The following is a 15,160-nucleotide window of genomic DNA, read 5'->3' as shown; positions in this document are numbered from 1 at the left end:
ATGCAAAAATATTAATATGTTTAAAAATAATTATCACTTTCATTAAATATATTTTTTTCTAAAGTTATCTAGGAAAATCATCAAAATTAAAATTGTACCCAAGCACCTCACCGCAGCCCCCACCATGCGCCTCCCGTGCCAGTTGTCGCCACCCCTATACGTCGTCGTCGAGAGCCATCGGCGCCGTCACCCTCCCGCGCCCGACACCTAGGTGTGGCCTTCCCGCTGCCCGCCGCCTCCTCGCTCAGGCCCAGGCCACGCTCGGATCCGGTAGCCGCGAGGTCGGGGAGCTGTCTGCCTGTCTTGTCGCCGCACCGCCACCGCCAGCGTGTCACCACCACTGCACCATGGGGGAGCCACACCGCCCGCCCCTTCTGACGGCCCGTACCCACACCTCGTCGCCGCACACGCTCCTACCGCCCCTGCAGCAGCTGTGGACCTCCCAGGATCTTCAGCTCTCTTTGATCCTCACACACGACAGCCTAATCGGCGCTTCCTCGCCACCCTTCATTTCGTGCACACGGCAGCTCTCCCTTCCGCTCATGTGCCTGCCCAGCCCCGTGCTCCTCACCTTGAGCCCTCCTGGCATATCATCACGCACCTTTACGGACGAGGGGCTATTCTTCGACGAGAACTGCGATGTCCGAATAGCTCCAGGGATTCCCACTCCTCCGTACGCATCTACGACGAGAACGGGGTCGAGGGAGGCGCGTCGGGCTTCTCAGGAGGGCTTCTCCATCCCTACTCACCTAAATGTCTCCCTCTCCATTGTCTCAAACATTGCAAAATATGGTTCCAATCATCAGTGGTTTCATACCCCACTTATGCTACTTAGTGAATGGTTTGGCATCCAGGATCCAGCTTAATTCAATGTTGTTCTGTGTATGGATTTTTCGTTAACTACAGTGAAGCTTCTCTGGAGGAGTGCTGAGTTCTAGAAATAGTGCATGGATCTCCTGCGTAGTGCAGAGCAAGCAAATGGAGCCACAGGAATGGACACAACCAGTCAATATGAGACCCTTATATGGAGAAGGCAATCCATCTATCTAGCTACCATTGTCTTTACGAATTGTAGCTATCTGTTGTACACTTGTGATTTGTGTGTGAGTGACAAGGGAGGTTTTGACTGAGCAGGGGAATTATGCGACCACCGACAACTGAGAAGGCTGCTGACATATTGCTGAAGGTACTGCTGAATTAAGATTATACGCTCGGGGTGCTTCTTTTATGCTTCTGGTGCATCATTTCGATTGCTTTGATCTATCCAAGCTAGAATGCTCAGATTTGCCTCCAGAGTTGCATCCTTCAGGTGTTTGATTCTGATGTCGCGCAATGTCTGGTCCCTGGATTGTGTGTCCCATTTGACTTTGCAGTCTATATGCCACTGGCACTGAACATCAACCCTAAGAAATATTTACAGGTGCGGCACTCCTTCATGCTTTGTCTCACTGTCAATTGTTTGTCATCTGCTGTCCATTATAAGTTGATCTAATCCTTTATTGGGTTTCTACAGACACTGCTCCTTGCATGACAAAATCTAGCAGATGAAGCAGCCGTACCACCAAGTGAACAGGAGGAGTTCAAGTTGTACAATGAACATATTGATAATCTACTACAGTTGACTGGTAAGTTCTCCTACAATCTACAAAGAAAGCAAGGGATATCACTTCACAAAAACTCAGGCTTTCTCGTATTGTGGCAATTATTCTTTACATTTTGATTTTAATTTATGCTAAACTGAAAAAAGTACGCACAACAGTATTATGTAATTTACATTTAAGGTTTTTGACTACCTGAAGCTAACATGAAGTTCTACTGTTTTCAGTTTACAACCTACCAGTTCACAAAAAATTTAGATATGCCTAAGGCACTACCAAACATGTGCAGGAGATTATGATTCAGTTATCATCTGCCTTGGGGCCAAAGCTTGCTCACTTCCCGAACTCGCAAATAAGCTGCCTCTTAGAACCTGTAGAGGAGTTATTGCTGAATTCCAGTTGCCATCAAATACAGTGTAAGAAGGTTCTATGCTGAAAGTCATTAGTCATTACAACATTAGCTGGAACTATCTGATTAATGCATTTACTTCCTACAGAGAAGAATATGGCAGCCAGAGCCCTTCAATCTTATCTGATGCGTGGCTGGCATTCCAAGGTCCCCGTATTATTTCTATTGGGTCTACGTGGCAATGTAAGTCCGAGAACTATGCTTCAATGGTATCCGATGAAGAAGCTCTTACTGCAATGGAAGAGTTGCCACCAAAAACTTCTGGCGTTTATCCAGGAATAAGTAAATGGGATTTTGTACGCGCAAGAGCTAGGATACAAGCCATGCCTCCACTGACAGCTAATGGATCATTGCCACTTAATTGAGCTGCCCCATTTCCTTTTAGCATATTGACTAAACATTTCCGGTTGCCTTTACCATTTTCACGATTATTTTGTAGATTGGAGGATAGGTCACTTTGCACATCCATATGGATTTCAATATTTCGTCTTCACAATGTTTCTGCTCGTTTGCAATATTGGAGGTCCAAGATTCCAAGAGAGACTCCTTTTTCTCAATCTCAGGTTTATTTGATTTTTCAATCTTTTTCTGTGTCCGCAGCACATTTTTTATTTTCAATTTATTCTCTGCCTACAACATATTTCAGTTATCTTATTTAGCATATATGTCGATGATATCATGCCAAAGGGGTGTCTCCCAACAATGTGCACCAAAAGATAACAACCAGCACACAATCAGACACGTCTTCAATTATGTCAGGGATGGAGTCTTGAACTGAACAACAGATGTAGATGGAGGAGTCATCAGTCATGAGCATTAACACACACAATTACTTTTCTATGCTGTTTCTATTCATGTCGTGGTGACGCAAAAATTCCATGTTCTATTCATTATCTTGATTTGAGTCATTACACGCTTTCGAATGAGTCGGTCTAATACTTTTTTCATGTGTTATGTTATTTTGAATATATTTCCCTCAATCAACTATATTATTCCAATGAAAATTTTCAGCTCATGTTGTAAAGCATGGGCACTCAACTAGTCTTATAAAAAACACAAATATGATATATTGGCATAAACAGAAGTAAAGATAATTAATGAAATACTTAGATGTTTTAAAGAGGATATTTGCTCATTTTTCTCGAGACGATAGGTTACCGGCCCATAAATTATCCAACTTAATTGGGCCCAAACATAATCGGGCTCAAATAATTCAGAAAGACCCGAACTCTCCGACCTGACGCGCGCACGGGCCACTAGTTGGCGCCACGCCGCCACATACTTCTTACCCAACGAACCACAAATTTTCCGGCAAACAGCAGGCGCGTCGCGGCCGAAACATTCCGCCAATTCGAAATTTCGAACCCAGAAGGAGACGCCCTCGGTCGCCTACTCGCCTCCCATTTCGACTTCCCACCGAACCAAAATTTTGCTGGAATGCCTCCGCGCTCTCCCCCTCCAACTCCAACTCCCAATCCCGAAAAATTTTCGCGTTCGCGAGATCTTTAAACACGTCTCCCCTCCGCTCCCGATTCCCGCGCCCCAAAAGTCGTCTCCTTCTTTCGCCAAACCCCCAATCTTGAGCTCATCCATCTTGCCGTTCGCGGCCCATGGAGATCGCCAAGAGTGGCATTGCGAGCGGCAGCATTCGTGACTTGCCGCCCTCGAAGCGATTCAAGTACGTCAATTCCATCCCTGGATCGACTCCGTGCCTGCCGTTGCCGGCCAAGAAGCGTGTGCTCCCGCCGCCGCCGGAGGATGCCGTCCCGGTGTGCCTTCCCGCAAAGAAGCGCGCCTATGCGCAACCGGCGGATGCGATTATGCCGCCGGTGTGCCTCCCGGCAAAGAAGAGAGCCATTGTGGCGCCGCCGCCGGAGGATGCCGTCCCGGTGTGCCTTCCCGCAAAGAAGCGCGCCTATGCGCAACCGGCGGATGCGATTATGCCGGCGGCGTGCCTCCCGGCCAAGAAGCGCGTGTGCGCTGCGCCGCCGGCGGGTATGATCTCTTCGCCTTGGGTCCCGGCTAAGAAGCGCTTGTGCGCGGCGCTGCCAGCGGACATGGTCGCTTCGCCCTGTGTACCAGCCAAGAAGCGCGTCCAAGCGCCGCTGCCCTCGGAGGACGCCGCCGGTTCGATCCCGGTGTGCCTACCGGCGAACAAGCGCGTGATGCCGCCGTTTGTTCCGCCTTCGCTGTCTCCATCCATGGTGTCAGACGGGGCTCGCGTCGCCGCCGTCAAAGATGCCAGGCCTCGAGGATCCAATAAACACGGCGGTGGCGCCATCAATCCTAGAGTGGCAAATGGCGCTGAAGATTGCGCGAGAGGCAAAGAGTTCAAGAAACCTGAGAAACCTATCAATCCTAAAGAAGTCAAAGAGCTAGTGTCCATGAAACCAAGCAAGCCAAGATCTCCAAGCAAAGCTAAAAACCTAGAAAAGAAAGCCTGCGAGGTCGTCAATAGCAAGCAATCTGAAGTTGGAGTTGAAGTGCGCAAGAAAGCCAACAAAGCAGCTAATGCCAAGCAAGCAGCACGTAAAGAGTCTAGGAGTGGAGATGCTGAAGCGGCGCGAGAGCGAGAACAAGATGCCGTGGAGGAGGATGACGGCGTGCTCTGCGCCGTGTGCGCGAGCACCGACGGCGACCCGTCGGACCCCATCGTTTTCTGCGACGGGTGCGACCTCATGGTACACGCCTCCTGCTACGGCAACCCGCTGTCGCAGGCCATCCCCGACGGCGACTGGTTCTGCTCCCTGTGCTCCTACTCCAAGAAGAGCAAGCCGGCGAGATGCTGCCTCTGCCCGGCGATGGGCGGCGCGATGAAGCGCACCACGGACGGGCTGTGGGCGCACATCGCGTGCGCGTTACTCGTGCCGGAGGTGTTCTTCCGGGACCCCGACGGCCGCGACGGCATCGACTGCTCCCGCGTGCCCGCCCACCGGTTCAGCAAGGAGTGCTACATCTGCGAGAACAGCAACGGGTGCGCGCTCGAGTGCTCCCAGCCCAAGTGCGGCCTTGGCTTTCACGTCTCCTGCGGCCTTGACGGTGGCCTGTGCATCGAGTACCGGGAGGGGAAGGGCGGCGCCATCGTTGCCGGCTTCTGCAGGGAGCACACCGAGTTATGGGAGAAGGTAAAATCTTGCACAACCGCTACTACCTGTAACAGTAAATGTTAATATGTTTGTAGAAATTTAGCAGTGCAGTCCATAATTTTCTGTTGGGATTTGTATTTTTTGTTGTTACAGCAACAACTGACAGGCAAGTACAAGATTGTGGCAAGAGGCCAGGAGTGATGTGGAAGAGGAAGAAGAATTAGGCGCCTAATTGCCTTGGAAAGGTGGGGATTTGCTTGTTAGGATTTACAATGAACGGTTCAGTATTTATTCTGCTTCGATTAAATTATAGAAGAGTCATTATCTGTATTAAGAAGAGTTGAATAAGCTGTTTTAGGATCTTAGGCAATTTCAAGCTTTGCAGGTTCAGTTTCTTGTTTATTGTAACTTCCACATTGTCCTCCAGATCAAGATCTGGAAGACCGCTACCAGTATGTTAATGCAGAACTGAGTCTCAGATCCAGATTAAAAGGATATTGTACTTCCAGGGCTGCGTAAATTAATTCATCAAATTGGGTTTCAAGTTGTTGCCATTTCCATGATGTAACCAGATTACTCGATGACTTCATTGGTTCCCAAATCTGTGCACGAGAGCTTTAAAAAAATAAAAAGTTGCAAATATATGTGTCTATTTTAAAAATTTACAAATATAGACTCTTGTCACATGTCATTTCAATAATTTAAAAATAAAAATATTATATTCCAATGCTCTCACAATTGCAAACACTAGACGATAGCATCCTTTACATCATAGGATTTTTAATGACTATTTTAATAGTGTTTTGAATTTTGAGAACATTATAATGCATTTTATTGTTAAACATAGCGTCTGTTGAAAAGTGTTAGGAATTTAGATATGTAATTATTCAAAATAGCCGGATATATTTGCAATTTTTATAAAAATGAAAATTCCTCAGCACAATGGTTATGGGCTTTCTCTGATAATGATCGGAACATGGACTGTGATACAGACATCAGAGCCCATCTAGCCAATTGCACGGCTCAAGCTTAGCATTCATGAGATGAAACTTTAACGTAACAGATAATAGGAGATATATCTGAACAAGTGTCCTACATAAACTAATGGCATACCTTAGCCATGGCACTGGGATACATGCATGTGAGGTAGATTAAATAGTTGCCGTCAAGCATAAACTTGTCCTGTTTTCTTCCTCTATGATTAGCTAAATAGCAATCCGATCATTGTCCCTTGCCAATGGCCAACTTGGGCGACCAAACAACGTGCCGGTTCTGCCCTCCATGTGTTCCAAAAATATATAACTAGCTAACTTTATCAGCAAAGGTTCTTTGTGTCATGTTAGATTTGGGCAGGGCTAATACTAGTCTAATACTGACAAATATTGTGTCCCATTTGCAAATCAAATTGTAATTCCGTTTTTCATGCACCTCTTAATCTTATACCGATGTATATCTGTCCCTTTATGCCGGTTGTATTGTATGGAAGAAGCATTGCACTTGAATTGATTTCAAACTTGCAAGGTTGTGTTGTTTAGCAGCAATGTTTTCTAGATGCTAAACCCTCTTTATGCGGTCACCCGTAGTCTAGCGTCTAAACAGTCTAAATGATTGTCTAGATGATGTAACCTTTTTAAATATTATATATTGTAGCAGCAAAAATATGTAACAAAATAGCTATGTGCTACACATTTTTCAAGTGAGAACGTGAGATTTGTGGCACACCTTAGAGAGGCTGAATTGCAACTTCATTACTTCTATCAATTTTCTATTGTGTTCTCCAATCAATCCAATAATTATCATAACAATTTGAATTGCCTACAAAAGAATATATCAAATATCAGTGATACACTAAGATTTTAGTCCAAGATTAATTTACCGATGTAATTCTCAAGGAAGACAATGGTACCACATAGGCCCCTACGGGGATTTTTGGAAAGGTAGTTTTGGGATCTAATTCTCAAGGAAGCAAAATATATGAGATTCGTCTTACAGAAGGACTCTCTCTTCTGCATACCATGTGTCTCATTCTTCCTTTCAGTTACACGTCTCAGCCGTTGAATCAGGAAAGGACGACCTGGATCAGAATCTCGTAGAGGTCTTTTGGTGAAGGGTCTCATAGAATTTCCTTTCAAATCCCAAAAATTTAGTATAAACTTAAATTAAATTCTAAAAAATCCCACACTGATCCTTCTCTTCCAATCAGGTAGCCTGGCAATGGGGCAGATCGAGGCCGGATGTAAAGAGAACGCATCGCACCTGACTCGAAACCCAAAAAAGAAAACCCGATTCGAGCCCTAGCATTAATGGGTGAAAAATCACCCTCAACCCTGAACCCGATGAGGACCCCGCGGGTGGGAGCAGGGAACTGAGGTGGGTGGCGGCTCGGCGGGAGCGACGACGGGACTGCAGGAGGCTAGCTAGGGTTAAGATGTTAGGTGGGCTGGTCGGTTAGGTCTCTCGGGCGCCCATGGACCCGTGGGTGAATTTCTGGCCCTGTCCTAACTTGTGACCTCTGTGGGGCAAATTTTGCCCCACTCCCACTAGATGCAAAATCTGCAGGGACTTAACCTGACCTGTCTCATTATTAGCCTTACAAATAGGCTCTTGGAAAGCATGATGAGAGGGTGGAATAGCATGAATATCACAGGGGGAGAGAAGATGACAATTGCAAAATCATCTAGTGTCTATGTGATAGCGCACGTGATGAAATCTGGTTACATCATCAATTAAAAAAACAATCTCGAAGGTTCAAATGATCCGTCTTTCTAACTTTAAGACATCAGTTCGTAATTCATAAGGTTGGCTGGCTTTTAATGAAAGGAAATTTGTAACTTAGAAGTGCAATTGATTTTATTACGATCTCACACTTACAAGTTTATTGTGTTATCAAATTCCCCTGTGATTGTGTTGGTGGCTCTTGAATGAATCTTCTACGTGGTGCATAAGCTCTTGTGTGCCTTTCCTCTGTACAGTGTGACCCATTGTCGCACCTTTGCATGACCCCATAGTCGCCTGCTATTCCAAACCCTTGGTATCTTAACATTTGAAGATGGAGAACCATCGGTCCTGTTATCGGGCTTAACGCACCACTACCGTTGCCACCATCGTAACAACAAAATCTCTATCCTAAGCAAGTAGATAAAACCCATAAGATCTAACTAAAATATAATAATAATAATAATAATAATAATAATAATAATAATAATATGCAAGTAATAACGGTCCAAATAATAGTAAAAATAAAGTAATAACAGTACAAAGAAAGTATAAGTGATGTTTCTGATACATAGACCGTTAACTCTCACATGTTTCTATCTATGAATACTTCTTTAGTGATATTTCATTCTTTCAAATTTCTTTTTACAGACTCTCTCCATATTAGGTTTGGTCGACTCTTGCCTCTCTTCACATTATCAACGTTGTCGGAGGATTAACTCCTGTCGCAGGGATCCCGAGAGACATCTTTTTAGAGATTCGGCCGGGGGATGATCCTGAATAAGTTTGTCGGAGAAATAAATGGAAGTGGAAGTAAATGCAACGGCCGATGGTGAGGGATAATCGACCTAGTGCAAAGGGAAGTAAATGCACCGGAGTTTAGACAGGTTCGGGCCGCGCAGGGGCGTAATACCCTACTCCTGTGTGGATGTAATAACTGTCCTGAGGAAGTCCCTCAAGGATGTTGCTGGTTACAAGAATATTGTGTCTAACTAAGAACTTGAGGCCCCTTGCTCTTGGGCAGGGACTACGGTTTGGTTCTTGGTGCTTATGTGCTCGATGCTTGCGGTCTCTTGGACGTCACGGATGTATCTTTGGTCGGATTCTCTTCGGTCTATTCTTGGTTGATTGGGGGGTGGTTCGTTCATTCTCCGTTCTCTTCTGTGCGCCGACTCTTTTATACACTCGCCGGCTGCGACATGCCTCGAACGGGAAGGAGGGGGTACAAGTTCCAAGACGCCATGGCTGAGAAAGGCGTCATCATTTTCTCTGGGCGAAGTGACCGGGGAGGTGGAAAACGCGGCGCATGCCCGGTCACTTGTCACTATAAACGCCCTGACAACGGGCGCCGTTGAGAGGGCCCACCGGGCAGCCACAGAGCTACCCGGCGTGCCCGCCCTGTCTTGTTCTTCTGCCACGGCAGGGCGGCAGGCGGAATGCCTTGATCCTGGCGATGTTATCCCGAGACACACCGGATGACACGGGACGGGACCCGTGCAATTAATAGCCCCACGGCTCTCTGCTAAAATATGGCAGGAACTGACACCGCGGCGGGAGCAGTTGGGAACGTCAGGCCGCGCACGCTCATTAAATGCGGCCTCAGGCCTCTGACTGATTAACACCTCATCGGCGGGCCCCTCGGGGGCCTTTCCGGGTCGTCGGGGCACCGAGCGCTCGGGGGTACTATTCACCTCCCCGAGCACTCTCTCCCGAGAATGCTTATCCTTGTCCTCGGGGTACCGGGTGCTCGGGGGTACTGTTTACCTCCCCGAGCGCCCTCTCCCGAGCACTCTTGCACGAACCTTCGGGGAACCGAGTGCCCGGGGGCTGCCACATACAGCCCCGAGTACTCTCTCCTGAGCACTTTCACACTGACCCTCGGGGAACCGTGCGCTCGGGGACTGCTGCACGCAGTCCCCGAGCACTCTCTCCCGGAACTTAGCTCTTCTGATCGTCGGGGGACTAGGGTACTCGGGGGTGACCGGGCACCTCCCCGAGCACTTTCTTCCCGGTACTTAGACTCTGCAGGTCATCGGGGAACTGGGTGCTCGGGGACCAGGGTCTGTGGCCCCGAGCACATTCTCCCGGAACTTAGACTTTTCTCACCTCGCAGGAGGGACCTCGTGGGATGGTGACACGTGGCGGACGGCTGGCCTGGCCTCGGGACTCAGGGACCCCCGGTTCTTGATACACCGACAAACGTGCATCGGTATCTCGCTATGCACATGTCCCTTTGGAGGCCTCTATTGGATGTGTCAGAACCATCTAAACTGATGATGGATTAGATTTTCTTTAATTGGTGCTATCCCTACTCTATCAAGTATATCATCATTTCGGATCCGATTATTTCTTATATGGCTACAAATCCATCGCAACATATGCATATCTGTTATACTTATGACCTGTTTGTTTAGTCTTCTAATTTTGAGCTTTTTTAAAAAGCTATGCTTTTGACTTGTTTAAAAAGCTGCTTTTGGAAACAGGTCATTGGTTTCTACAATAATTTTTTGACTTCTCAACGCATAGTTTTTCGAAAAAGTATCTCTCAGCGAGCTTCTTAGTTTTAGTTCATTGTACTTAGAAGTGGACTTCTGACTTCTCCAGATGTCACTTCTCTAGAACCCTATTTGTTCTGGCTTCTGATTTCTAACAGTAGTAGAACCAGAACCAGAAGCAGGAAACAGGGGCTTAATTATTGGATGTCACTGTTTAGTTACCCAACATTTAGCGCTATATAATGTCACATGTCAAATTGTCATCTTGTAGAACTTACTTTTCAGCTTTTATGACACCCTCTTATCACAAAGGATGACATAAGCTTAGTACCATTTCGTTCATCCGGCGTTGATTCTATAATTAACATATTCATTGATATCACTATCTCTATATAGCGTCAATCCCAAATATCGAAAAGTATCATTCTTAGAAACTACATCTCCACCGAGACTAACGCATTCTCCCTCATGCGTAGTATCACCAAAATCGCACTTCATATACTTAATATTAGTCCTATTAAATATAAAATCTTTTTTATTCTAAAGTATATCTCCACAACTCTAATTTACTATTAATCTATATCCTACTCTTATCAACTAGCACCACATCATCAGCAAAGAGTATACACCAAGTGATATCTCCCTAAATGTCTCTTGTGATGTCATTCATCACCAAAGTAAATAAATAAATGCTCAAAGCTAACTTTTGATGTAGAAATTTTTAAGCGGGAAGTCATCGGTGACATCTTCACTTGTCTAAACATTTGTCATAATATTATTGTATATATCCTTAATGAGGTTAATAAAATTGTGGATGTTTACTGTGTGTGAGACCATTAAAAAAATTAGTTGTACATGATTACGGAACCCCAACTTGCAGATGGGTTTCTACAATTTTATTTTTTTATGAAAAATACTATAATATAAAAAAACACCACAAAAACTCCCGTTAAGAAAGCGGTGAAGAATTACGGTGGAGAAGCGAGCGCAGCAGCGTCCATGCCTATCCACTCCACGGAGCTTTCGGAGGCATCCATGGTCCGAAAATGGATTGGGAGCCTCTGACTGTTGGGGTAAATTCTGAGGAGCACATTATAATTATTTCACCCTATTTTGAGCCGTCTGATCTTATTTGAATGGCCCATTTTGAGTTGTCTGATTTGATTTGAATGACGTGGATTCTGTGCTACAATTTAGGTGCAAAGTAAAATAAATAAAATAATCTTAATGAGCAGTGACCGCATAGTAAAATCGCTACCGTTCTTGATTGCAAAGGAGCGTTTGAAAAATAACCGTGCGTATCTGACTTTGGATCTATTTGTCTGAGCTCTAAATTAGAGAAAATTCTATTAAACAGTAGTTTTATTTTTTAAGTAGAGTATATGAGGGTGATTTTTTAAATGAAGAAAAAATTTCTACTAATTTTTTTCCAGAATTACTTTCTCTATAGATTTGCCTATAAAATCAATAAATAATTATTTTTAATCACAGAATTATTTTTCTCGAAAATCACTCTCTCCACTTAATTTAGATGGGAGCTCTGACGAACCGGCCCTTCACCAGCCAAGTGCAGACGATCCGCGTCCGTCTGAAAGGCTCTCTGATCTCCAAGCGAAGCAAGCGGACGAGAAGCCCTCGCCTTTTTCCAGTTCCTTCCACTCAAACCCCAAGGCGAGGAGGAACCAAGTCTGGCGGCCTTTGGCATCCAAGAAACGCCGCCACAAATCCCCTTCCTCCTTGTATTTCCCGTCGACCCGACCGCGGCGCATGCTTCTTGTTCTCCTGGTAAGTCTGCTCCTCTTCCCCGCGGCAGCTTGGTTGCTTGCTGTGTGAGTTTCTTGAATTTGGTTCGTGGGGTGGTAGGTGGTCCTCGTATCGTTCTGGTTCTTGGTTGGTTGGTGTGAGCCTGATTAGATTCGAGCCGTGGGTTATGTTGCTAGTAATCCTGATCTGGTGGGTTGAGTAATCGAATCTGGAGGGCCTCCTTTTGCAGGTAGTGGCTGCTAGGTCGGATGGTCAGTTCTAGAATTCTAGTTCTTATCCCCATTGGGATGGCGCGCTAGACTCTGGAGTAAGGATGGTGAGCTCCATGTGTTTGATGGAATTACTGACTCAAGTTATCTGAGGAAGAGGTTGTGTAGCGTGCATCAGAATCGCTGCTTAAAGTTTACAGATTAGACGGCATAGTCTGGTGTTTCTGCAATCTGAGGGTGTGACATGTGTGTCATGCTTTTTATCTATGAAATTTGGGTAGAGATAAGGAGTTCAACTCACAGTCCCGGTGAAAACTGCCATAGGAGACATGTATTTCCTTCTATTGTATTTAGCACTTGAATTTTCTTTTGTGTGAAGAATTCAGCACTTGAATTTTGTCATACATGTATTTGTGTCTTCATCGAAACTAGCTCTAATGTATAGACATTTAGCCTGAATGTTTTCTGAAATACTATCTTGTCAAGACAGGGAAAACATGTGTATGAGGAGTTAAAATCCCATGCTTTGTATTTTTGTAATGGCAGTAGGAGGCACTTCAAATTCGTGACAGCCTTGTAGATCTGGTTATTACATCCTACTATTAAGCTTTTGTGTACTAGTGTTTGGAAATTTAGACATGGCACCTGCTGGTGCAGGACTAATCTTATGATCCTATCTGTTATAAAGGAGTTTATGCAATTTCTCACACGTTTGTTCATATCAATTTTACTCTCATCTGAATATGGAAATCTTATACATAACTTTGCTCTCTTATGCAGCAACATGAAGACTCTGGCAAACTTTCATGCTTGATGTACCCAACAGCTTTCTGTCATGACAAATTCTTGCGATCAAACTTGTTGAAGTAGTAACTGCCGGGAGGAATTTGCTTGTCAGTAATTGGTATTAAGGTCGCTGGCAGCTTTTTTGCAGAACAGCTGTGGAATAAATGGGAGAAGGTAACTATTTATATTGTTTCTTGCGAGTCAATTGGAAACTTTACAACTGCAGCGCCTTAGCCACAAACAGAACGTTTGAGTTCATCGCTGTGAATTGTGCTTTTTCTGTAAACTTCAGAACAGGACGTTGGTATACTTGTGATGTATAGACATCAGTATGATATAAGCTAACTTCATTCAAATACATATAGTTCACTACTTCACTTCATACTTGTGAAAATACGCTTTTCATTAACGCTTAAGGACAGGATGTTGGTATACTCATGCTATGCGTTATCTTAGCATGTCAGATTTGAAATGATCACTTATGTTAGCTTATCCAACTTGTATTTTACATTGGACAGCAAACTCGGATCAATTTTGTCATTGCCAGGGGTGTCTTGGCAAGTATACATTACTTAGAGATGAAGAAAACCCACGGTTGGCAATCTTTGAGAGGCAGCTTCCTTGCTGTGGCTGTGGAATAGGATGGTCTTCGTAAGTATGCTTTACTGCCCACATCAACTTTGATTAAAAATTCTCCATTGGCAGTATCAAACATATGTTTCTGTTGCAGTTTTCTTCTAGGTTTCTTGTGTCCATTGATCTGGTACTCTGCAGCCATTCTTTACTTCTGCAAGTACTATAATAGGGATCCTCGAGAGCGCCCTGGTCTTGCTGCCTCGGCTATTGCGGTTAGTACTGTTTCCTTTACAAACCCTGAACATGTTACTTTCCAGTATGAAAGCAAAGAGATATCTGCATGTTTCCCTATAGAAGTGCAGCTGTTCATGTCTATAAAACTGCAATCATGATAGCCAATTCGTTTTTCAATTTTGTAGGTTTTTTTCGATGGTGTCAGACGCTATTTTAATTTATTGAACTGTAAATTGTTTGGTTCAGACTGGGTTTTGGGCCCTAAAGAAAAATAAACACGTTGTCATGGTGAGGTTCTCTCCTATTTTACCAGAAGGCCCATATATCAGTGAGGAACCCCCTGTAGTTTTTGCTTGGCTATTTGCATATCGTTGTGTAGAATGATGCAAGGAAACCTTAAAGCTAGATCATTGAACGCTGGACATGCCACCTAGTCTGCGGAGTTCTTCTACAGTTTGTTCCAATAAATTTGCTCACTTGAACTTGATACAGTTCACTTCTCCCTAACATTTCAAAACGTTTATTGCATGCAGGCTTTCATCTTCACAGTTGTGACAATTATTACTCTTTCTGCGATACTGATAATATGTGCATACAAGTAATTTCTGGAGCTATGAGAACAGGGCTGGAGGATCCTTGGTTGGTAGATGAGGCATTCAGAAGGAACTTGTAATGTCAGTGGTAGCAGATCGCATTAATCATCCATCGTGTATCACTTCAGCAAGTTCTTGATCGTAATGTTCATAGCCTCATCTGTTGTTGGTACCCTGTAGTATTTCATCAACGAGGATGTTCATTACTCTTCACTAACTGAGCTCTGGCATATTTTCCACGAGCGGTCAGGATAAAAATTCTTCAAACCAACATTCTTTACCTGTCATGTAAGATCGCAATTTTACATGGTGCAATCTGGTAATTTTATCGGAGTGGAGGCGCCAATCAGATCATACGAGGAAGACGTTCACGACGAAAAATAATAAGAACTCAAATACTTGTTTGCGAGGTTTAACAGGATGCCTACGTCCCGGGAGACGAATCGCGGACGCTATATGTATCTGTAACATGAATCCTTTTTTTTTCGCGTGATCCGAATCCTTTTGGCTACAATCCTACTGGACTCCCGATCTTGGCAAAGAGCGTGCAGAAGGAAAAGGTAGCAAAAACAAAAAAAGGCAGTTGGTGCCCTGCTTCTTTTGGTGTGTCTCTGCTCCGTCACACGCAAGGCAACACGACGTTGAGTCTGTCCCAGATGAGCTCACCGATTCGTTCACCGCAGGTTCGAGTGTGT

The 15,160-nt window shown here is 44.8% G+C and overlaps 3 protein-coding genes across 4 annotated transcripts; all 3 read left to right on the top strand.

Annotated features, from left to right (window-relative positions):
- Nucleotides 1-1,141: 1,141 nt before the first annotated feature.
- LOC133902383 (uncharacterized) lies at nucleotides 1,142-2,661 on the top strand. The gene is made up of 5 exons (XM_062343968.1): nucleotides 1,142-1,186; nucleotides 1,310-1,457; nucleotides 1,545-1,625; nucleotides 1,888-2,014; nucleotides 2,096-2,661. The coding sequence occupies exons 1-5, from the start codon at nucleotides 1,142-1,144 to the stop codon at nucleotides 2,370-2,372; spliced, it is 678 nt and encodes a 225-aa protein (XP_062199952.1). The 3' UTR covers nucleotides 2,373-2,661.
- Nucleotides 2,662-3,352: 691 nt separating this feature from the next.
- Nucleotides 3,353-5,624, top strand: LOC133909824 (uncharacterized). The gene is made up of 2 exons (XM_062352373.1): nucleotides 3,353-5,132; nucleotides 5,247-5,624. The coding sequence occupies exons 1-2, from the start codon at nucleotides 3,618-3,620 to the stop codon at nucleotides 5,292-5,294; spliced, it is 1,563 nt and encodes a 520-aa protein (XP_062208357.1). The 5' UTR covers nucleotides 3,353-3,617; the 3' UTR covers nucleotides 5,295-5,624.
- Nucleotides 5,625-11,852: 6,228 nt separating this feature from the next.
- LOC133898083 (large ribosomal subunit protein eL20z-like) lies at nucleotides 11,853-14,747 on the top strand. 2 transcript variants are annotated; one of them, XM_062338831.1, is made up of 5 exons: nucleotides 11,853-12,088; nucleotides 13,057-13,236; nucleotides 13,581-13,713; nucleotides 13,793-13,910; nucleotides 14,406-14,747. In XM_062338831.1, exons 2-5 carry the CDS (start codon nucleotides 13,227-13,229, stop codon nucleotides 14,472-14,474), a joined length of 330 nt encoding a protein of 109 aa, XP_062194815.1. In that variant the 5' UTR covers nucleotides 11,853-12,088; nucleotides 13,057-13,226; the 3' UTR covers nucleotides 14,475-14,747. The 2 variants fall into 2 exon arrangements, with proteins under 2 accessions (XP_062194815.1, XP_062194816.1); XM_062338832.1 differs by lacking the exon at nucleotides 11,853-12,088 and adding an exon at nucleotides 12,117-12,383.
- Nucleotides 14,748-15,160: the final 413 nt, after the last annotated feature.

Source organism: Phragmites australis, chromosome 2, assembly GCF_958298935.1.
Source record: "Phragmites australis chromosome 2, lpPhrAust1.1, whole genome shotgun sequence".
Taxonomy (NCBI): Eukaryota; Viridiplantae; Streptophyta; class Magnoliopsida; order Poales; family Poaceae; genus Phragmites; species Phragmites australis.
Note: the sequence above shows the minus strand (reverse complement) of the source record. Positions and strands in the feature narration are given on the sequence as shown.